This window comes from Pteropus vampyrus, unplaced genomic scaffold (genome assembly GCF_000151845.1).
Source record: "Pteropus vampyrus isolate Shadow unplaced genomic scaffold, Pvam_2.0 Scaffold69, whole genome shotgun sequence".
Classification (NCBI taxonomy): Eukaryota; Metazoa; Chordata; class Mammalia; order Chiroptera; family Pteropodidae; genus Pteropus; species Pteropus vampyrus.
This window is the reverse complement of record NW_011888850.1, coordinates 6440517-6464644: the sequence shown is the minus strand read 5'-3', so window position 1 is coordinate 6464644 and position 24128 is coordinate 6440517. Positions and strand designations below refer to the sequence as shown.

The 24128-nt window shown below is 38.5% G+C and overlaps 1 protein-coding gene across 2 annotated transcripts in view; it reads right to left on the bottom strand.

The window, feature by feature from the left end:
- Positions 1-8363: 8363 nt before the first annotated feature.
- Positions 8364-24128, bottom strand: part of PLEKHA8 (pleckstrin homology domain containing A8) — a 50719-nt gene continuing 34954 nt past the window's right edge. Inside the window, exon 12 of one of the 2 annotated variants that reach the window (XM_023531524.1) lies at positions 8364-8700. In XM_023531524.1, coding sequence (XP_023387292.1) covers positions 8616-8700 — 85 coding nt within the window. In that variant the 3' untranslated portion in view covers positions 8364-8615. The remainder of the gene's footprint in view (positions 8701-24128) is intronic. The other variant, XM_023531525.1, reaches the window with a different exon arrangement.

The following is a 24128-nucleotide window of genomic DNA, read 5'->3' as shown; positions in this document are numbered from 1 at the left end:
CTGATGTACACACACCTCCTCCCAGTTATTCAGTAAAACACTAATATAGATACTGCTTTGAGGGATTTTGCAGATGTTATTAAGGTCTCAAATTAAATGACCTTAAGATAGGGAGAGCATCCTTGGTGGGGCTGACCTAATCAGGTGAGCACTTAAAAGAAATTATGCTCTTCCTGGAAAGAGGTTCAAAGCATGAGATATATTCATCATTAGGGAGATTCTCCACTAATGGCTTTGGAGCTAGAGAGTGCCACCTGGCAAGGACCAGAGAGCAGAGTCTAGGAGCTGAGAGCAACAGTCAGCAAGGAAATGAGACTTCAGTCTTAAAACTGCAAGGAACTGAATTCTGCCAATGACCTAAATGAGCTTGGAAGTGGATTTTCCACAGAGCCTCTACACAAGAACTCAGTTGACTGATACTATGATTTCAGCCTCAGGAAACTCTGAGCAGAGAACTCAGTTAAGCCATGCCTGTGCCAGAACTTCTGACTTAAGAAGTGTGAGCTAATAAATAGTTGTCTTAAGTTGCTGTTTGTTTTAATTTGTTATGCAGCAGTAGAAAACTAGTAGACAGGACAGTGGAGGAGACAGGCACAGGAATAAAAAATTCAATATGCTGTTGTAAATGTTATAAATTGTTGCTTTTTTTCCCCTTTTTCTTTTTTTAAATTTGGGGACCTCAAGATAGAGCAAGCTTCCTTGCAATTTTACCTGGTTCTGTCATTTAAAGCATTATATGCATTATTAGTCTGGAAGTTCCAAAAATGAAGAGATTCCTTAAATTTGAGACTGAAATACAGAAAACACATAGCTTTTTTTTTTTTTTTTTTTGGCAAAGAGGGTGTTTTAAAACTATGTCTGTTTTTAAATACATCTATCAAGTTTGCTCCAAATGATGAATGACCATAATTACAAAGTCATATTTATTTAACAAATATTTTTTGTCAGAAGATGAAACATTCTCATGATGAAAAATAGAATTCTGGGTGAATTGAATGGATACTGTTGGCATTGAGTTAAAGAGCAGACATTCTTTGGTGTTCTGGATTGATTTCCACCTGTGCAATATTACATTTTATTATATCTGCAACTTATTTGATTGCCTTAAGCCTCAATTTTCTCTTCTGAAAATGGGAACGATAGATAAAGTATGTAAAATCCTTATCTCAGAAGCTGGTACGTAGTAAGAACTCGGGAAATGCCATCATTACTTTCCATTTTCTTGGGGATGATTTATAGGAAGATTGGCTGATAAATTTTAAAAGTAAAATCCAGGAGTGCCATGAGGGTGATAGCATACTGAGTACTGGTCACAGATGAAGAGAAATCTCATTTTTTCCAGACATTTGGGTCAGGATTTCTCAATAGCAGCACTATCAATATTCAGAGCTGGATAATTCTTTCTTGTAGGGAGTTGTCTTGTGCATTGCAGGATTATTTTGCAGCATCCCTGGCATCTTCCCCTACTCCCCTCCCACACCCCTGCCATTGTGACAACCAAAAATGTCACTCGACATTGCCAAATGTTCCCTGGAGGGCAAAATTGACCTTGTTTGAGAACAACAGATTCAGAGAGAAAAGTCTTGTGCTAGTTCTGCTTCAGTCATTCTTTATTGACTAAAGGAGAGAGTGTGCACAGAAAGCAGTGGACATTTGTCCTGGAAAGTACACCGACAGAAGTCACCTGGACTTTGTTTTCCTTAATGCAACCGGAAGTCAGTTGCTTAGACAGGAAGACGGCAAATCACTGCCTCCCTCCCTCTTGCTGAGAGTCCTGAGGGGCACCTTGTGTAGGAATGTGTTCAAGCTCCAGGTTCAGGACAGTGGTCATTCCAGGACTTCGGCCAAGTCTTTTGTGTGGCCTGAGGTATGATGGACACCTAAGGCCTCCTGAACCCTCTTTGAGGAGGTTTTGCCTTTGGCCATTGTTTAGAAGTAAAAAGAAAATTAAAACGCATCCCTCCTGGTGGGAAGAGACTTGTGCAGTCTTCACGGCATGTAGAGAAATGTTTCTCTTCCGTGAATGGAGACATTGCTCTCTCTGAACCACTGTTTTTCTTAGGGAGATGTGTGTTGATAAGAAAAGAAGGGCCATTCAACCCTCGGGCTGGCTAGGGGGTCTCAGGAGCCTAATCTGGAATTGCAAAGCCCACTCTAGATTCTCCAGCTCACGCCAAGTCTTCCGCCCACCCCTGTTCCCAAGTCCTCTGTGGCTTTTGTTCTATTGTAAGGTTGACTTTAACACATGCTTTTACCTCTTATTTACTCCCACCTCGTAAGTCCATTTAATTAGCCCTACCCTCTGCTAAATCTGCTTCCTCCAGACAGCCCTGTAGTTCTGTGGTATAAGAAATTAGGCAGAAAGGGAAGTGTAGCAGCTGGTTCCACGTTCACCCTTTGAGCCCCTGGTAGTCCCATTGTATCAAGAGGGACTGCAGACTCCAAGTTCCGGAGGTGGTGGTCGGCGGAGAAGTGTGCGACTTGTCATGGTGGTGACAGGAGAGATGAAAAGACCCCAGGATCTGGAGAAGCAACATGGAAGAAGGTAACAAAGGAGGGATGAGAGTTCTCTCTCCCTCTCTCCTCAACACACTCAAGAAGAGTGTCACCTGAAGCGGGTAGGATGAAAAAGGATAGGTGTGCGAGTTACGCTCATACCGAAGTTTGTTTCATTGCAACTAGAGTTTGGAAAAAAATAATAAATCGAAAGATCAGCAACATTTAAAAATCTATGTAAATAAGTCATTGTGACCCAAATACTCAGGAGAAGGATTTACTTCAGCATTCCTGCCCTCTGGCCAAAAAAATTCATTCCGAATTTTGTTTCTGCATGTGCCAATCTTAGTTTTTACAAAATCGTTTCTTTTGTGTTATCTCTCTAAAAGCTTAGAATCTAGAAATTCAGGAAACTCTGTATTATATAATTTGGCTACAATTGCCTTCAAAACATGTCTGTCTGATCAAATTCACATAGTAAACATATTCCTTCTATATGTGTCGAAGAAACAGAAATAGTTTGATTTGATTTGTCTTAATTTTTTTATTTATTTAAACACTTCAATATTCTATGTTGTTCAGTTATTTCTCTCCTTGCCTCACTTTCAACTAAGACAGCTTCTCACGCAATTTCTAACATTTTCAGTACCTTCCTTCAGAACAACACACAGAACTTCTTTCTCAGCAATATCTCATTGGCGGTGCTGACAGAAAAACACAAACTTCAAGATGGCAAATCAGTCGTTTTAACATCTTTCTCTTTTCCCTTTCTGAAAGTGATTATAGTTCTACCTCTCTTTTGTCTGCTGAGGCTCATTAGGACCCAGTTATATCAGCTCATCCTCTAGAGAGGTATCCCAGAGCTGTGATCCAGAACCTCTAGACAGTGTGGAAAAGGTGTGTAGCCAGGTAATTTGCAAACCCAGAAGCTGCTGTCATCATATTAGCAGACTGATCTAGTATGACGTCCATTTAATATGATATGATGATCTGGATGACAACACCGTGTGCATTACTCCCGTCTTGCCTCTGATGGAAAGCGTACTGTCCTCAGCTACACCCTGGGAAAGTAGCCGATAGAGTGTAGAAGCTAAGACGACTCCATCAATCCAACCGATAACAGGAAAGGATTACCAAGAAGCCAGGAAAAATCACTATAAAGAAAGTATGCAAAATAATCTGAAGTAAATTAATTTTAAGTTAAGTTTGATCATAATCGATGTGAATGGACTTCACCCACAACAGCTGAGGACATCACAGATTGCCTGATGGGAAAAATCAAACAAAACTCATCTGTATGCTGTTTCTAAGAGACACACTTAAGTTATGCCACAGGAAGTATGCAAGCAAAGGACTGGGAAACATGTAACAGGCAAGTACAATCACCAGCAAAATAAATGTTTTTACGTGGTAAAATCATGACGCTTATATAAATAGAAAATGAAACATCAAGGACTTTATTTGACTCTTTAAAGAGGGAACCAGTAAGATGCTATAAAGGAGAACTCAAAATACTGAAGTTTTATAGTTGATCAGGAATGAATGCACAAATAGATGGAAAATCAGTTAATGTTCACATGGCAATAATCAATTGCATTTCACTGGAATATTACTATATTCTTTGTATATTGTGCTTGGTATAGTAGGACACAATTTTTATTTCTATGGACAAGAATTATTTGCATTCGTATCAGTTTTTTATAAAGCAGCTGAAAGAAAACGAAAGGCACTAACTCTATAGAGTCTATAGAAGACTCAGAAGAGTGTGAAATAGAGTGGTCTATTTCAAAGTCTTTCGCAATTTTCCCCTAGCCTCCTCTCTCCTTTAGTGACCATAACAATCTCAAAGAAAGATTATTCTTCGATTTGGTTTGCCAAATCCAGTAATTTGACCAACTAAAAAATGAGTTTCCATTTAGAAGTTTTCATAAAGAATCCCAGAACGATCTTTCAAAAGATTTTGCTTTCCCGTGACTAGAAAACTCTTGCCATCAAATTTTGCCTGCAGGATCTATAAATTTGGGTGAATTTATTTGTTCTTAAAGTCCTTCAAATTTTTTAAGGTTCCTAGTCTGTCAGGAAGGAAAATTCCTCACCTCCTGTAAGGCTGGGATGCTGTAAGCCACATACCAGCCAGCTCCATGAGTAAAGTCAACTGTAGTTCCTTAAAAGTGGCTGGTCATATCTGATAAAATAAGCAGCATTCTTGAATAAGGCACTCCATGTAAGGCCCTGATTGTACAATCAGTTCATCTAAGTGTATCCTGCTAAGGAGGAGAACAGATTCTTATCAAACCTTTGCAAGTAACTACCTTGTCGTGAAAAGTAAGGAGACTCGGTAAGAGTTCCTGAATTTTTAAGTTTTATTTAAGTTTTATTTAAGTTTATGATAGCTTAAGAAGAAAGAAAAGTTTATTTATAGAATCAGAATACAGAATATTAAAACAAAATCAACATCCCCCCACTCCCCCCGAAAAAAACACAGTGAAATTTCCCATATCAGTTCATTCAGTTTTATGTAATTAATCAGTGTTCCACGGGTCTTGGGTTAGCAGCCCTCTTGGCTGAAAACAGTCCTGGAGGTCTTGACTCAGTCCACCAGTATGTCCAAAAGTCACCTAAGAGATGCTAATTCAGAAGCCTGTACCCTAGAGGCTATGTTTTAAAGCGCTGGCAATTTAAAGTAGCCGGTAGAGTCCACTTCTGTACCTAGAAAAGGCTCTGAGACCATCCTTCTGGGGTGAAGACAAAATCTGGTCTGCAGCTTACAGCAGAGCCTTCATGCAAGTGTCAGAGTAAAACAAAAACTATCTGTAGATGGCGGAGACATTATGGTCATGGTTAATTTATAACTAGTAATCCTCATCTACGAAAGGTCTGATAAGGGGGCGCCTAATTATAATGCAACCAATGAGGAAATTTGGTTGTTTCTATGACATGGCAAAGAAAGAAAAGCCATTCCAAAAAAGAAAAAAAACATTTGAAAACCTGTTCCTAAGGATAACGACTAAGCTAATATGCAAACTCATAAAAATGGAGAAATATAATTTTATAGAGGAAAAAATCTTGAGATATAACATGATTATCATGAAACATGATATACCAAAAATACTCTAAGAATATCAAGTAAGGAAATTCAAGAGTAGGGCCTAGACATCTGTGGTTTTATAAAACTCCACAGTTGTGTCTGGCCTAAAAGATACTAGTTTCAAATTAAAGAAATAGGACCATGGCCAGGCCCACGTAACATGTTAAACAACAACAAAAATTATGATTGAGACCACTACACTCCTGTCGTCTGACATCGTCAGGCAAAGAGATGCCAGGACTCTGACGAATCCAGGAAACACAACACAACTATTTCCTAAGAGTTTTGATCAGGATTTTCCTGGAGGGTAAAACAGATCATGGACGGACAGGACATTAACAAACCTCCAGGGACTTCCTGGAAAACACACCATTTCTGAACTATTTATATTAACAATATTTCATCTGTACAAGTTTAACTAGGGGAAGACGAGCTTCTCTTCTGAGCGTTCTCAAGTGTTCTCAAGCGACTCCAACAATAGTAACTCACTGAACACACCTAGCACCTCTGTGTTTACCAAGTGAAAGAACAGCCCTTGTGACTGCCAGGAGCCCTCTGGGAAATCTCAAGTGTTTTAGGTGTAAAATATATCGACTTTTGTACACTTAAAAAATGGTTAAAAGGGTAAATTTTATGTTATGTATATTTTACCACAATAAAAAGATTAAAAAATAAATTATGATTAATGCTTCCTCTCCCAATCTTGATTTTATTTTACTTTTTCTAAATTTAAGATCTAATTTTTGGGAGAATGAAAATAAAAACTTGTCAGAAGATATTTAGATACTTGATTAAGATAGGATCGTGGTTGCCCTAGAAACAATAATTGGTTATCTATTGAATTAAAGTCACAATGAAGCATTTAAAAGTTGATAAACCATAGTTGGTAACAGAATATAAAAGAATCTTTGCTCTTTCACAAGTGAAGAACTTTTCTTCTTTTTCTTCTTTAATTAATCAAGCATATAGTAAAGTCAACATTAAGCACAGGAAATTATTTTGGTAAGACTCAGGATCTTTGCTATCCAGGCAGATGACGCAGTAAATAATGATAACCTTTTACATTGTAGACCAAGGTATTACTCAGTAAACCAAGGCAATAAGCCCACCAAAACTGGGCAAACATTGCTAAGATTTTAACACATTACAGAGCTACTTTTCAGACTCAAGTATCATAAACTAGGTAAATGAAATTCGCTTTCCAAGTTCTGTCCTCTGTTATGCTTTTTCATAGTCTGAAACCGACATTTTACCTTAGAACAGATCTCAGGGTGGGTTGCAAGGTCAAAATTAATATCATAATGACACTGAGATGTTATTTCTGTTCACATGCAATGTATTCATCACCGCTATCATCTAATGAATCAATAAGCATTCAAAAAATTCGTTTCTATTTTTAACACAGTAAATCTTGATAGTTATAACCCAGATAAAGAAAAGTTCTTTGGGGTCCTCACTAAATCCTAAAAGTATGAAAAGTGTCCAGAAACTAACAAACAAAAAAATGTCTAAAAATTACTGCCTTAGGACAAAATTACTTTTTCTTTGGAAAACAATATACAGTTGTATTTCTTGGCCACTATTGCTCCTAGTGTAGCTTCAAGACCTCATATTAATTAAGCTTTTAATCATAATAATTAACTTCTATTTATAATGCCTCAAAGATATATCTTCTCTATAGCACATAAAAACAAGAAGCAAAAGTACACAATATGAAATTATGGTTCATAATCGACGTTTTTGTATTTTACCTTATTTGATTATATATACTAGAAAGCTAATTCAAACTAGCTTAAGCAAAAAAAAAAAATGTAATGGATCAGATAACTGAGAAGTTCAAGAACCGCATAACTGGCATGGTTGACTGTAGGTGCAAAGTCATTGGGTATCTGTCTCTCCATCTGTGGTTGTTTTCCTCGGGGCTGGCCCTGTTCTTCAGCAGTCTGTCTTCTCTTGATGAAAGTACAAAGTCTAGCAGCTCTAAAAAGTGTTAGAGCTTTATTCTCTCTAGAACGTCCTTCGGTAGCCCCACTTGGAGCAGAAGCCCATCCCTGGGTCAATCACTGACTTCACAGGTCTGGGATGTTCCATATAATCAGCCCGGATCACCTGTCCTCTGCTGTGTTTGAGGACGTGGGGCTCCTTGATCAGTGGATCTATCCCATCATTCAGCATCGTGAGCAAGTGTTCTCTGCAGCAACCGTGATGCTAATGGTTTCCATGAACAGGCAGTCGTGGAAAGGACTAACTAGAGGAAAGGACACCAGGCTGGCATTCAAAAGACCTTGGTTTTTGCTCTGGCTCTGCCACCTCCTAACTGTGCGACCTTGGGCAGGCGATTTCACTTCCTTGGACACCACTGTTTCATCCATAAATGTATGGGTTGGAGTAGATGACTCCAGATCTAAATGTCTATAACGTGTTTCATTAACTCAGAAAGAATCAAGATTTATTCTTCTGTTGTGGGGCTCAAAACAAGACAGGAAGTTGGTTCCAGCAGTCTTAGTCAATGGTCTTCTGTTCGTCAATAACAGAAACTTGTTCAAGCCACCTTAGGTAAACAAACAAACAAAAAGCCAGGAGAACTTCGTGTAGGAAGAGTGCGTCCAGACTACATCACAGAACTCAAGCAGAGGCGTGGACCTCGTGAGAGCTGAGAACCAGGAACTGGAGAACGACCAGGAACTATTATTTCTTCTGTCTCTCTCACGCTCCCTCCTCCCTCCCTTCTTTTCTCTCCTTCAATCTCCCCCCACCCCCACCCCCTCCCCTTTTCCTGCTTTCTTCTCTTTCTCTGTCTCTCTTTCTCTGGCCAGATCATATTTTCATCCACCTTTTACTTTGCACATCAGTTCTTCTTTTTAAATATCTGCTTTCTCCGCTCCTCCTGACATGTGGATGAGAATGGTTTTCCATGATGGCAGCTTCTGCTGATCAGTTTCCAAAACCCTCACTGTAGCTAAAAGGCAGAGTCAGTCATCTCTGAATCCCAACTCCACTCTGACTACCTCACCTCAAGACAGGTGGCCACTCACGGCCAGCAGAGCGGGGTCGTCAGGCACGAACATGGCTGCCTCATGGAGATGGAGATGTTCTCAGTGAAAGAGGGTGTCGACCTGGGAAGAGCCCCCAAAAGGTTATCAATGTCAGCCATTAGGGCAATTTTTCTGTACAGACAAGTGCAAGGTACTACCATTAAGAAGAACTTGTCAAGAAATAACAAGCGTTGGCGAGGATGTAGAGAAAAGGAAACCCTTGTGCACTGCTGGTCGGTGTATAAATTGGTAGCCACTGTGGAAAACAGCCTGGAGGTTGCTCAAAAAAATTAAAAATAGAACTATCATATGATCTAGCAATTCCATTTCTGGTTACTTATCCGAAGGGAAAAAAAAGCACTAACTCGAAAAGATATCTGCACCCCTATGTTCACTGCACTATTATTTACAATAGCGGAAAAACAGAAGCAGCCTAAGTGTTCATCCATGATGACCAGATAAAGAAAATGTGGTATTCGTATACAATGGGATATTATTCAGCCACAAAAAAGGAAATCTTGCCATTTGCAACAGCATGGCTGGAGCTAGAGGGTATTTTGCTAAGTGAAATAAGTCAGACAGAGAAAGATAAATTTTGTATCATATCACACTTGTCTGTAAAATCTAAAAAAAAAAACCCAAACAAACAAATAAAAAAAAATACAGAGAACAGATTCTTGGTTCCCAGAGGCAGAGGCGAGGGATGGGCAAAATCAGGGAAGGGAGTCAAAAGTATAAACTTCCAATTATAAAATAAATAAGTCTTTGGGATGCAAGATAGAGCATGGTGGCTATAGTTAATAATACTGTATTGTATACTTGAAAGTTGCTAAGAGAGATCTTCAAGAGTCTCATCACGAGGAAAAAAACTATAAAAAACTGTAATTATGTTAACTAGACTTATTATGGTGATCATTTTGCCATATATACAAAAATCTAATCATTATGTTGTATTCCTGAAACTAATTTAATGTTTGATGTCAATTATATCTCAATTTAAAAAAGAGGAACAAAAAGAACTTTACAACTATAAGGCTTTTGGATAGATGAGCATGATTAAAAAACTTGTTCGAAGGGGGTGGATTCATAGGAAACTGAACATGAGTCATAACACAGCACAGTGGGGACAAAACACAGTGAGAAGTGTAACCCAAAGTATAACACAGTTTAGGGTCTTATGTGACATATATATTTAGCAGTGAGGACACTGATATATCAATATATGGCTCCAGAGGTATTTCTTTTCTGAATTCAATGAGACTAACCAGATGGACAAATTTGCAACAGCAGCTCCCAGGTCAATCTGTTCTGATTCTACCCTTAGAAGAAAGGCTTCCTGATAGAATGCCCCAGGCAGAGTCACAAGGTGTTTCACGTGGACATTCTCATCTCTGATCATAGTTCTTTATATATACTTATAATTCTGTATGTAGAGAAATAAAACTGGACATTTCATAGAAATGGAATCATGCAAGATGTGGTCTTTCATGTATGGCTTCTTTCACTTAAACAATGTTTTCATCCATGATGTAGCATGTATCATTACTTTTTTATGGCTGAATCATATGCCAGTGTACAGATATCTCACACTTCGTTTATCCATTCATCCGTTGATGGAGATTGGGCTGTTTCTACCTTTTGGCTATTGTAAAGAAGTGCTGCTGTAAATACTCGTTAAGAGCTCTTGTTCGAATACTTGTTTTCAGTTTTTTTTAGGCATATGTCCAAGAGTAGAAATGCTGGATCACACAGGACATCTATGTTTAACTTTTTAAGGAATTGCAAAACTGTTTATCCACAGTGGCTGCATTATTTTACATTCCCACCAGCAAGGTATGAGGGTTCCAATCTCTCCATATCCTTGCCAGCACTTATTTTTCATTTTTGCCCCCACCCTATCCATCCTAGTGTGTATGAAGAGGTAGCTCATTGTTGTTTTGCTTTGCATTTCCCTTATCATTGAGTTCTTAAGTTTTCGATTGCACAGAAAAGATCGCTCTCAGAGGCATGGATTGTATCTTATAGATTTAAAATTCTCAGGGCTGGGAATACAGTAGGTGATTTATCATTACCTGTTGATGAATCTTTCATTTGGCAAACATTTACAAAGAGAGTCTGAGTTTTGTGTATCAGCTCAGCACTAATCAAAAGAGTTATATTTCGTTTCAGGGGGTCAGAAGATTAGAGCAGACGGTGACAACAGGCTCCTAAACTGGCAAATTCACACTTCAACATGAAGCAGCAATGGAAGCTTTAGAAACAATCTGATCCATTGCACCAAATGGTGTCTGAAGGTCAGTTACAGTTAAAACAGGCATCACTACTGTTTTCATCTTTAATAAAATGTGTCTTCACAAAAATCTCTTAAGGCAGATGGGTGGTGTTTGGTGGATTCATGTGAGCAAAACACTCCACGATGATAACACTTCTTGTAATTGAAGGGCCAGGTGCTCTTATTAATGAGACTTTTAATTCTGGGCATTTACTACATGTAAGATACTGTCCCAGGCAATTTATTAATAGCTGAGAATGTCATGTACAGCTTTCAGACATTATCTCAATTTTAATAATAGCTTTCTCCTGCTGCAGCACCGGTCCTGTCTGGATTCAGATATCTGAGCTCTGCCATTTACTAGCGATAAGATTTAACCTCTGTGAGCACCAATTTCCTTATCTATAAAGATGGAAATTAAAATGCCCATCTCTTAGGGTTGTTTTCAGGATGAGCTAAGATAACCTGGTTAACTTGCTACAACATCTGGCACATGGAGAGAAGTCAATACATGTTAGCTCCCTCTGCCTTCACTTTAAAGTAGGGCTACGATGGATATTATTCCTCCTACTTTGTAAAAGAGAGGCACAAGCCTCAGTGAATGAGACGTCATATTTTGGGGCATCTTCCCAACTGACGACCATTTCCAGTTCCCTGGGAACTGAACCAGGGTGATGAACTCACAGCTTGTACTGTACAGGCCACTGCTCCCCTGGGTGACTGTTGATCGAATGAGGGAGACAGACATGGGACTGACGTGGGCCATTCAGATTCTTGTGCAAGAATTTGAAATTGAGACCCAGGGACAGAAAGTTAGAATCTTTTTATGGCTAGACTGTGTCACAGAACTGGGGATCTAGATGCCACTATATTCTAGCGTAGGGAAGGGGAAGTGGAGAAAGCTGGTCCTGAGAGGGGGGGCAGGAGTAGGGAAGCAGAGAAGCTGCTCCCCTGGTGACTTTCCAGCACTTGGTTCTAGTCCCTTCTGAGCCCAGCTCCCACCTTTCCCCTGGATTCCATGGGACATCCACTTGCACAGGAATGAAAAATTCCCTCTTGTTCCTTCCCTAAGTTCGGTAGGCAAGATTTTCATAGGCCATGAACTCAAATGGACAAGTGATTGAACTTGATTTTCCTCTAACCCAATTAAATTTTGAGCTCTCTTTCCATCTGACGACAGAAAGGTGATCAAGTAAGCTTTAGGTAAACTGTCATTTCAACGCTTTTTTAGGCATTTTAGGTTTCAACCAGTTCAGGATATTCTCACACATTTCCTCCTCTCCATATTGTCACCTCCAGACTTCTTGGGCACTTTGGCATCGAGGAAGGCATTCAGGCCATGCCCAGCCCCCTGGAGAGAGGTTTAACAGAGACACGATGCATCTATCTGATCCTGGGTCGTCACATCCTCGAAGGCCACTCACTACCCACCTTATTTTTCCCTGCAGGTCTTTGGCCACCGTCAGACACTGTTGTGCCCCTTTTAGGAACTCACAAGTATCTATATCTTTTAATAATATTTATTTTTAAATAAAAAGGTTTTCGTTTAAAGTCTGGGCAATCTTTAATCTCCAGGAAGTAGAGTCATCTGGTTATTCTAATTTCTTTCTAATATCTTAGTTACAAAATGAACTTCGTGCATTGATCTTTTTAGGAGACAGCCCTTTGAAACTTAAAATTCCCTTTTCTCTCATAAATCCTGGCTGTTGTAAAGCAAAAGTGTTGACTTAATTTCAGTAATTTGGAACTAATTTGAGTTTCAAAAACCTCATTTGGAATTCAAATCCATTTGGCTGACACTGTGTAGTGGTGACTTAACTGGGGAGGGCCAAGGGGGTGACTTAGAGAAAATGCATATTTCTGATGCATGAGTTTCAGTTTTCTTAATTACTGCGAGCTGAAAACCCTGACTAGGAGTTTTCAAGAATGCTTTTCACCCTTTGATCCTGACTGCCTTTTACAATTTCTAGGATTACCTCCTCTGCCTTCCACTGTCAGGTCGTCAACTGGGGCATGGATGCTGGAGGGCAGATGGAGAGGCTGTGCCAAAATTAGACCTACACTTGCAAGACCAAGTGAAACACTACGCCCATTTTCCTGAAGTCAAACTGTTTTTAGAAGGAGAGGAGGGGAATGGCATTCCATCAAGCATACTTGCCATTCCCTGACTTTGGTTTCAGATCATCTTCATACCCTGGCCCGCAGAAAGGCTTGCTGTTAAATCCTGTTCTCTCACAGCCCTTACAAGGCAGCTGTGTCTAGAGTTCCACTTTAGACGTCCTAAGCTTCACCTACAGAACACTTTCAACAAGAAAGCTAGAATTCGGAAGCATCTGAAGTTCAGCGGCAGCAGACTGCCGACCAGACAGTAGATTCAGAAGATCGGTTCTGTAGGAGAGATACCACATTGTTTTGCTTTAAACGTAAGGCATTTATCAATGGCACAAAGTTAGTTAGGATCGTAGCGCCTAGAGTAGGTATTCTATTTTTTATTTCTAGGCCACAAGGTACAGAAAAGTAAATTTAATGCATTTTAATATATAATAAAAATACAATATAATATCAGGTGAAAAAAATTAGTAAACAGATGTATGCATAAGAATAGAATGAGGAAACAGCTGATCTTTGAACAATGTGGGTGTGGGGGGTTAGGGGGTGTCAAGCCTCTTGCAGTCAAAAATCTGCATATAACTTTTCATTCCCTACAACTTCACATAATAGGATGACAATAAAAAAGAAAATATAAAAGAATCATGTTTAAAATTATTAAAGGCTTAAAAGATGTGATTAAAACGCCAAAGAAAAAACAAGTCCTATGAAAGGCACTGTGACGTGATAGCTGTGAGCAAAGAATCTGGAGCTAAATCGCCAGGTTAAATCCCATCACTGTCGCTTATTAGTGGGATAGTACCAACTATTAGCTTGATTTCTTGATTACTGTGAGCTGAAAACTCTGGTCTCATCCTTTGACCTTGTCTGCCTCTTATAATTTCCAGGATTATCTCCTCTTTAATAATCAGTTTGCCTTGTCACAATCCTTATGTCAATTGGGGTGAATCACACTATTTCTATGCCTCAGGCCCCTCCTCTGTAAAGTGGGGATGTTAACAGTGCCTACACTGATGGGGTGCTGTGAGACCTAAATGCTAATACTCAAAAAGTGCTTGGAAGACTGACTATTGAACGATGTATTCTAAACCCATGAATTTAAAAATAAACTCAGATGCAAAATGAACTGTATGTTCTTCATAATAGGTACACTGAAAAATCTAAGGACTCAGACTCAACATAATGGAATGGCAAAAAAAATTATACTGGTAAATCCAACATTTTAAAATTGATAGCACATTACTCAGTAGCCACAATAGAGGATAGAAGATGGCATAATTATGTTGATATCAAACAAAAAAGAATTAAAATTTTTTAATTTTGTAGGGATCATGAAGGTCACTGCAAAATGAAAACATGAACAATTCACTAGGAATATGCAACAGTTCTGATGTTTTCTGCACCAAGCAACATAGTATAATTGACAGAATGAGATGGAAAATTGGACAAATTCACTTCCTGAATGTGGCAGACAAAAATAGAATATGGAAGATTTGAACAACACAATTTACATGACTCAGAGTATACTGAAAAAGTCAAGGTTTTCTGACTACAATGTACTACAATTTGAGATTAGTGAGCAAAAGAAAAACTCCTCAAAAACAAAACAAAACACACTTATAAATAGTCTATATGTCAAACCAGAAACCTCAAGTAAAATGAGTACATACTTAGCACTAGAGGACAATGGCAACAACATATAATAAAACGGGTAGGATGCAGCTAAAGCAGAACTTGAGTGATTTTGGCCTTAAATGCATACATTAGAAAAGAAGAAAGCCTTCAAAGTAATGAGAAATGTCTATTTTCCAGTTATAAAATAAATACGGCAAACCCAGAAAAGTAGAAGCACGGACATAATAAAAACAGAAATGAATAAAATAGGAAGCTAAGAAAAAATAGAGAAAAACCACAAAACCAAAAGTTTAGTTAAATTTAAAAAAGTTAAACTAAGATGACACAGGATAGCCAAAACAATCTTGAACAAGAATGAAGTTGGAGGATTTTAACTTGCTAATTTCAAAACTGACTACAAAGATAGATAAGTGTGGCATTAACAAACTGTTACAGTAAAGGCCAATTAATTTTTGACAAACGTGCCAAGAAAATTCAATGGGGAAGAAGAGTCTTTTCTACAAATGGTGCTGGGATAACTGATATCCACGTGCAAAAAAGATGAAATTGGACTTCTACCTTACATCATATATAAAAATTAACTTAAATCATAGATCTAAAACTATGAAACTCTAGTAAAAAACCCAGGAGTAAATCTTCATGATCTTGGATTGGACAGTAACTTCAAGATCTTGGATTAGACAACATCAAATGCACAAGTAATGAAATAAAAAAATTGATAAACTGAACCGTCAAAATTAAAAACTTCGGTGCTTCAAATTATATCACCGAGAAGTGAAAAGACAACCCACAGACTGAGAGAAGATATTTGAAAGTCATGAATCTGAAAAGAGACTTGTATCCAGAATACATTAAGAACTCTGACAACTCAATAATGAGAAAGTAAATAACTAAATTAAAAACTGAGTAAAAAGATTTGAATAGATGTTTCTCTAGGGAAGCTATAGAAATGGCCAATAAGCACATGAAAAGATGTTCAGCATCATTAGTCATCAGGGAAATGCAAATCAAAACCATCAGCTACCACTTTACCCATGATCTGTGGTTCAGTGTCTTCCCATTGTAGCATGGAGAGTCATGTCAGGACCTGGGGGATCAGTTTGTCCTTGGTGGGCAAACAGACTGGTGGGCGCAGTGATCTGGATTTGAGGGCTTCATGTTTGTAACAGCTGCTGAGAAAACCAATGGCCCAGCACACCTAGAGATTTGGGAGAGGTGAGGGGCCGTGGGAAGCTGAGTTGGAGTGTGGCCCCTGCCTCTAGGAGAAGGTGGGGTTAGTTCATCTGGCTTCTTGTCCAGTCAGCCCACAGTAAGCTCTCACGGTCCTTTGGGCACAATTCGACTTGATGCTCATAACCAGTAAATGGCAAACATATACAAAATATACAGTTTGTTAGAAAAACATAACTTCATGAAACTACTCAAAAAGAAATATAATTTTTGATTAGATTTATTCCTTAAATCAGTTTTCAAATCCACCCTCCTCCTTCAAAAAAAAAAAGATAAAATAAAACAAGCCATTAAATCCAGAAGATTTTACCGGTCAGACCCAAACTTCAAAGAACAGATAATTATTATCTTAAACAAAGTGTTCCAGTGAATATAAAATGAGAGAACACTGCCCACCTCATTCTATGAAGTAAAATAATTCTGATGGCAAAATCAGATAAGGAAAGTACAAGAAAGTAATAATTAAAGGCTAATCTCACTTCTAAATATAGATGCAAAAATCCTAAACATTAGTGAACGGAATCCAAAAATGCCTATTAAAAATATATCATTATCCAGTTAGAGTCATCCTAGGAATACAAAGAGGGTTAAAATTAGAAAGTCTATTAATGAGAGTTACCATATGAACTGGTTAAAAAAGAAAACTGTATGATGCTCTCAATAAATGCAGAAAAACTTTTGATAATGTTCAACATCGTTTCATAATACCAATAGCAGGCTAGAAGTAGAAAGCAAATTCCTTAGCCTGGTAAATGGTAGCTACCAAAATTATAGCAATTTTCAAAATTATATAGCAAAAATTACATGTAATTGTGAATGTTGAAAGCATTCCTTTTCAGATCAAGAACACAATGAATATTTGTTCTATCACCACGTCTATTCGACATTGTATTGAAGCTTTTTACTAGTGTGATAAGACAAGAAAAAGAAATGTTATAAGGATTGAAAAGGAAAAAATATGAAATAAAAAATAATCTACAAACTACTAGAAAAAGGTTTTATTAAAGTTGTTGAATGCGAATGATGTAAAATCAATAACAAAAATTATAAAATGTAATTTTTAAAAAAGGGATATATTTTTAGTGGCAACAATAAAATCTAACTTACCTAGGAATAAATATAACAAAAGATGCATAAGACTTTTGCCAATAAAACTATAAGACTTTATTGAAGAACATAGTAGAACGTATAAATAGATGGAAATATAAACCAGATTTGAGGGGAAGATGCAATTTTGTAGTAACAGTAGTTTTCCTCAAAATCAGTCTAATAAATTCAGTATAATTATAATAAAAATTCCAACAAGATATTTTTCAAAACTTGACAAGATTATCCTTAAGTTCATACAGAAAATGCAAGGGTAAAGAATAGCCAAAACTCTTTTAAGAGGAAACACAAGATGTGTGGTGTGTGTGTGTGTGTGTGTGTGTGTGTGTGTGTGTGTGTGTAGTAGAGGGAAGTGACTCCAACAGACATCAACATTTTCTTTAAAAAACAGTGTGGCGTTGGCCTAAAAAGCAACAATTAGGCAAATGGAACAGAATGGAGTCTAGAATTAAACTAATTTATATATGATAGTGATGGCATTTAAATTATAGGAAAAGGATAGCTCCAACAGTGCTGATACCAGTGGCTGTTCATAAAGAAAAGATAAAACAATTCCACACCACACTCCATACACAAATAATTTCCAGAGGGTATAGAGACCTAAAGGTGAATATTATTACATTTTTGGGAAAAATATCACATGATGTTTTAGCGGTAGTAGAATATGCAATTATTTTTTAAATGGAACCCAACAAGCACTAATCGTAAAAGAAAAATGGATCCATTTGATATTCAAATTAAAAACTTGTTTTATAACAAAAGGCATGAGAAACAAAATGAAAAGACAAGCCTCCACATAAGAGATGATATGTTATTCATATAACCAATATAGCTAGAATTAAAAATGAGATAAACAACCCAGGAGAAAAATGATAAAAGAATGAACAAGCAATATCTAGAGGAAGAGCCCTGAATGGCCGATTATATTTGAAACTGCTCACCAACCCCCTTTCTCTAAGCCATCAGCCTCATTTGTGAGTTATCTAGTCGCATTCTTCGTAAATTTTTCTATCTTCTGTGTAGGAATTCTTCATGTTTTGAACATGCTCTTTTGATCTAGGTATTCTGACCTTGCAACGTTGGCTCTCCTGTTTGCCCTTGGTTGTTCCCGAAAACTTTTTACTGAATTTTAAAAATTTAAATATGATTTACCTACATTTATAGTGTTTTTATGTCTTAAGAAATCTTATCCCAAATTCACAGAGACATTGCCCCATGTTTCCTTGTAGACTCTTTGGACTTCATTCACTTTTACATTTAGTTATATGCTCTTGATTATTTATGTGTGGCGTGAGGTATGGGTAGAAATTCATCTTTTCCCCCATATAGGTTAGGCACCTTTTGTCTTTTGTTCACCGCTGAATTACTTTGGTAGTTTGACCAAAAACTAATTGATTATGTCAGTGTGGGTTTATTTCTGAACTCTATTGTTCCGTGAATCTTGACACTGTGCCATCATGATCACTACTTTTATAGAAAGTCCTGTAATTAGCTAACGTTAAGTTCTCCAACATTGTTAACGCTCAAGATTGTTCTGGTTTTTCTAGGTCTGTTACATTACCATATAAATTTGAGAATTAGTTCATCAATTTCTACAAAAATCCTACTGGAATAATAAAAAATTTTATTGAGATATAATTCACAAGAGAGGGTTGCAGGAACCTCCAATCCGGAGCTGCTCAATGAGAAGTGTAGGTGACAGCCTGGACTTTCAATTAGCATCTGGCGGACTGGGGGCAATCTTGCAGAACTGAGCCCTTAACTTGATGCTTTCTTTAGGCAGGTAGTGTCAGAATTGAATTGAATTGAATTGAATTGAATTTAGGATACACAGCTGGAGCTGGAGAATTGCCTGGTTGGAGACATCCCATCAATATCCGATCTTCCAACCCATGAACATAGTTTACCTTTTAACATTTATTTTAAGTCTTCTCTATCTTGTCTCAGACATGACCTAATCTAATTCTAATTACCTCCAAAAGACCTTATCTGCAAATATCATCCCATTGGGGGTTAGAATTTCAACATATAAATTTTGGGGGGACACGAACATGAGGCTCATAACAGAGATACACTCTCCCAGTGTCCAAATATACAGTCCCAGGGAAGTCTTAGGATGGGCCAGCTCTGGATCACATGCCGACTGCTGTGGCCAGAGGGTTGGGCTCCGTGACTGGCAGCCCAGCCAGAGCTCAGCGTGGCAAAGGGGCAGTCACTCAAAGAAACTAGTGTGTTCCAAAACAAGGGGAGAGATCAGGGCAGAAAAACATATTAGCTGTCTTCTGAAGTGAGTGGGAGGGGTCCTACGGAGAGTGTCAGGTCCACCCTAACACTCAGTTAGCCATTCTTCTGGAATCAGTTAGCCATTCTTCTAGAATCTTCCAACTGAGAGACGGCTGTGAAGTATCACAGCTGGCTGCAGGGCTCAGGCAAGAAAGGGGAAGGGAAGTGTCTCATGGGGACATGATGAGGTGAAGGTCTCCTTGAAGGTGGCAAGACATTCAGTGCAGAGGGGGGAACCTGCCCTAAGGGGACATGTGGCCCAAATAAATAAAAGGCTTACTTAGCCAGGAAGAGACCAGGCATGGTGGAGCTACACTTCACTCTAAAATGGTAACAACTGTTAATATCCCCATTGCCACCAGTTTGGGAATTCTTACCCTGTGCCAGATGCCATGCCATGCACAGTATGCTCGATTCCTGTTTTGATCCTTCTAACAACCTTTTGGGGTGGCTATTATGACTCCCATGACATATGAAGGAGTCTTTCAGCTCCGCAAGCTGGTTAAGTCTAGGATTAAGTCTAGGACTTGGGATTTTATAAATCTCTGTGTGACAAAGAGGGAGAGAGGGTCCTGAGTTGCTCTCACATGTCACAATAGAATCCAGGGCTTCCACAGGCTTCCACAAACAATGCTGAATGGTCCTGAAATGCTTACTGAATAGTTTGCTGCTGCTGGCAGCTGGGTTTGAATAGCATTAGCTAATACCGAACTACAGCTCTATCGCCCTGCAATTTCACTTGGGCAGAGAAAGCGTTGACATTTCATTTCCAAACTTACAGAAGCACAAAGAAAGAAACCTTTCAGCAACTCAGATGGACTCCAGCCAGTTCATGTGCAAAATCCCCTTGTTGCTGAGTCCTTCTGGCTTCCTCTCGTAAGACGACTGTCAGCCAGTCCGAATGGCTTCTTTTTTCACTTTTTCATTTGTTTCAGATGTACTGGGCAAGTCACTGGGTACCATACTGGTGTTCCGTTTTTAGCCATAAAAGAATCCAACACTTTTGAGTTCTATAAAATGGGATATGAGTAATATCTTTGTGTGGGTAAAGGAATAGAAGTTGTTGAGTGAAAAATAACCAGTGGAAAAAAAGGAAGTGTGGTGAGATTAAGTTAAAAAATGTAAGTACCTTGCTAGGAGTTATAAAGCAACTGTCATTACAAGCAACAGCATATGCCAGGGGACCACCTACACTACACAAGGCTTTTTAACCTTGTTTTTGAAAAAACCCAACTCCATTTAAAAATAAAGATAGAATGGTCATCAAACAAGTCAATCAATATAGTAACATACAAAGAAAAGAGTAAAATAAAATCAATACCCACTTAAAAATAACCATCACTAACTAGGTAAACATCATTTCTGACTTTTTTTTCAGATACAGATAAAAGGATAGATTTTTAACAATATACTCATACTTACTTGTATCATATTTATTTCTAATCACATTTTTTTAAAAAATAGCATTCAGCTAATTTGCTTGTATTTAAGAAACTGAACTGAAACGATTATTAAACTTTAAATATTTCTTGATCCTAACAGATATTTCTTTAAAACTCCACTGAATTTTATTTTTTCAAAAAAGGTTACCACAAAATAAGATTCCCTCACTCCCAATTTATTAGTCACATTATAAAGGTTTATATTTGTCATGTATATCTATCACATGACTCTAATTCCCAGTTTGGTCTTGGTTCTTCATATAAATTCAGTGCTCACCACTAGCTCCTCCGTCATCGAGTTATTTGATTCATCTCTCCTACCAAATGGTTTTCTTAAGGGCCCGTGGGTGTGGCATTCCCAGAGTCCTCGCATGCTTAAGAGTGCCCGACATTCTGTTGACGACTTGGCTGCTGGTAATACACGGAAGCCACTGTTTTCATACTCACAACTTTGGATGCATTCCTCCATCGTCTCCTGTCACTGAATCTTGAGGTAGAGAAGTTAGAGACCCTTTGGTGACTTGCTTTTTCTGCCTGAATGAAGAATTCTTTTTTCATTCTTCAAGTTCACTAACTTAATCAGGATATGTTTTATTGTCAAGTGCTTCCTGTCACCAATTACACGTTAGAATATCTTTGTCTTCCTACGATTACTCTCTCAAGAATGAGTTTAATCTTTGTTTTTTTTTTGTTTGTTTTTAATTCTTCACTTTACTGTCATCTCAAGCTTTTTATTTTGTTATAAATTGTTTTTCAACCTTTTTTTTTTTTTGGCTCTAATTCATTTATTTGTTCTAAAATAGTGTCATCCTGGTCGTTTCCTTAACTGCCTTTTTAAAATCTCATTCCACTATTTGATCAGCTCACATGAGCTCTTGTTTAATTGAAGTCATGTTCTTTTGAAGTTCTCTGAGAACACAATACCCCTACAGGATTTTTGTTTCTTAGACCAGCTTTCTTTCCCAGTTGGTTTCATCTCTTCCCCACTGTACCCCCTTTGCAGCCAGTGGAGTATTTACATAGCTGCCAGGCGACTTTATTTAAATTTGCTCATGTTTAAGGTGGGCAACCCCAACCCGACCATTTATTTGCTTTGAAGTGGTGTTGGCGTGCTCTCCCTGGCACGTTTGCCGTCTTATGTGACAACTACTTCTCTTTGTGCTCTGTATACTTCCTGTCATGGATGATATGAAACGTACTTAATCAGCAGCATGACACAGACACTGAACAGGCAGAACAAAGGTGGGCCACAGCTCTGGGGCAGGGCTTCAAAGGTTCCTTGTGGGGCCACGTTAGTCCTTTAGTTGCTGGATTGTGGAGTGGTCTGAAGTTAAGAGGGGCTGCGACAGAGGCTGGGGAGTGGGCAGAGCAGCATTAGACCCTTCAGACCTTGGTTATTTACCTCCTAGTACAGAAGTATTTTGATATTTTAATAACTAACACCAGCCAAACCTGAGCCGGGCTTGTCTGCGTCTGCATGGGGAGGGAGGAGGGGCTGTGTATACAGGCTTTTGTTAGAGGAACTGGACCCTTCTCTGTCTTCTGACATGTGTATTAAGTGCTGCACTGGGTTGAATTCCAGACGGAGAGGAGACATATCTACCATATCGTGGGGGGAAGATCCTTGGCACGTTGGTGTTTCTCTTAATTCGTGGATGAGCAGTTTGTTCCGGTCCCTCGGTTCACCCATCCCTCCCCAGCGACGCCCCCTCTTCTAAAGCACATGTGCGGATATACTGTGCCGGCCCCCCGCAGAGGAAGACTAAGGCTGCCTATCTTGCCCGACTGTTGAATCAACTTAATAAAATCTGAGATGCTGATGAGAATTCCGGATTTTGCAAATCCTCCCCAACGGGGCAGGATTCAGAGCTCTTCTCATTCTCGCCAGAGAATCTGGGCTTTTCTGGTCTTTTCTTCGGCAGTCGTCTTTTGAGGCTTAAAGCTCAAGGTTGGGCTCCTTCCCATGCTTCACTGCTGGCGAACTTAAGTGGTTTTTACTTTTCAAATTTTTATTTATTTTGGTAGTTCATTTGTTAGGCTTTAGGAAGTAAAGCTTCTGTGATCTGTCCTTATTTATCCTAAGAAACCATACAAATATCTTTAAGAGAAGCACTTGATAAAATACTTTAAAAATAAGTTTATTATAACTAATGAATATAAAATCTGACAGATGTTTTCAAACATTTTTGCAAAAAAAGTAAAACCCTCCCTTGTTCCCCCTCCCCACAAGATACAGAGTAAGAACTTGGACAGAGTTGTACATTTAACCTACACGTGAAATCCTCATTCATCGGCTGGTCCTAAAAGGCTCCGACACATTATACTCTAAGTAAAGGTCCATTATGATTAAGAAATCAACAAAGTATCAACTTGATACTTGCTTTCTATTGTCATTATGATGCTCAATCAAAATGCTGAAGGACAAGAACAGGTAACATAAGACTGAGCGTGACAGATATTCAAAGTGCATGGATCTATGAAACCACATTCAAGATAAGAATACTGGGGTAGAATTAAACAATGACATAAAAAACAAATCCAGGGAAATCGATGTACGCTGTAGCCTTTGGCATCTGGTCTAATGTGTTTCTTCTTTAGAGAGACATCGTTTTGTCCAATCTATTAACCAGATTACATCGGCTTTAACACACGTCTCGTACGACACAGGTTGTTCACAGCCAATTTCACATGAGGTAGTCGGGTTGTTTACTGACATTCTAGTGAAACTGTCGTGACACAGGGGACTCATACATCAAACGTGCCATGAGACTGGCTCATGAGCCCTCCAGGATGCAACAGAAATGACTTCTAGATAACCCTTCTTGTCATCACTGACTCCATGTACATCTATAAAGAGACACAAAAACAGGAGTCTCTGCAAATTAGCTCAGCTTTGCAAGGGGTACCAACCATTCCCGGGTGGTTTCTATTTATAAAGTACAGGGAGGAAATATTGACCACACTTTATAATATACGTAATAGAAAGGATGATGCTTAACACGAGCAGAATCTCTTTCTTGTGTACTCACATAGCTTAGCTGAAAACATTTGTTTGCTCTGAAAGAGAAGTAATTAAAAAGGTAACCGAAGAATTTTGAAAACGTTTGCATTACATCGTGGTATGTATTTTCCTTTTAATGAAAGGCTATATAAAAACAGAGGAGGAGAAAGATCAATGCATGCGTCAACTGTACCGTCGATAATCGCTTAATCATGGCCTGGAGTGCCTTAATGCAGCAGTGCAAGAAGAAATCATGCAAACGGCCTCTGTACACAGGACTACTGGCTGCAACAGGGTGGGAAGTGGGAACGCTTTCAGAGACAGTTCACGGGATTGGTGACAGGACTCCTAACAACCTTACAATAGATAAGCAATCTTAAAATGCCATTAGACGGCTAGTGAATATTTTATGTCATTATTATGAAACCCC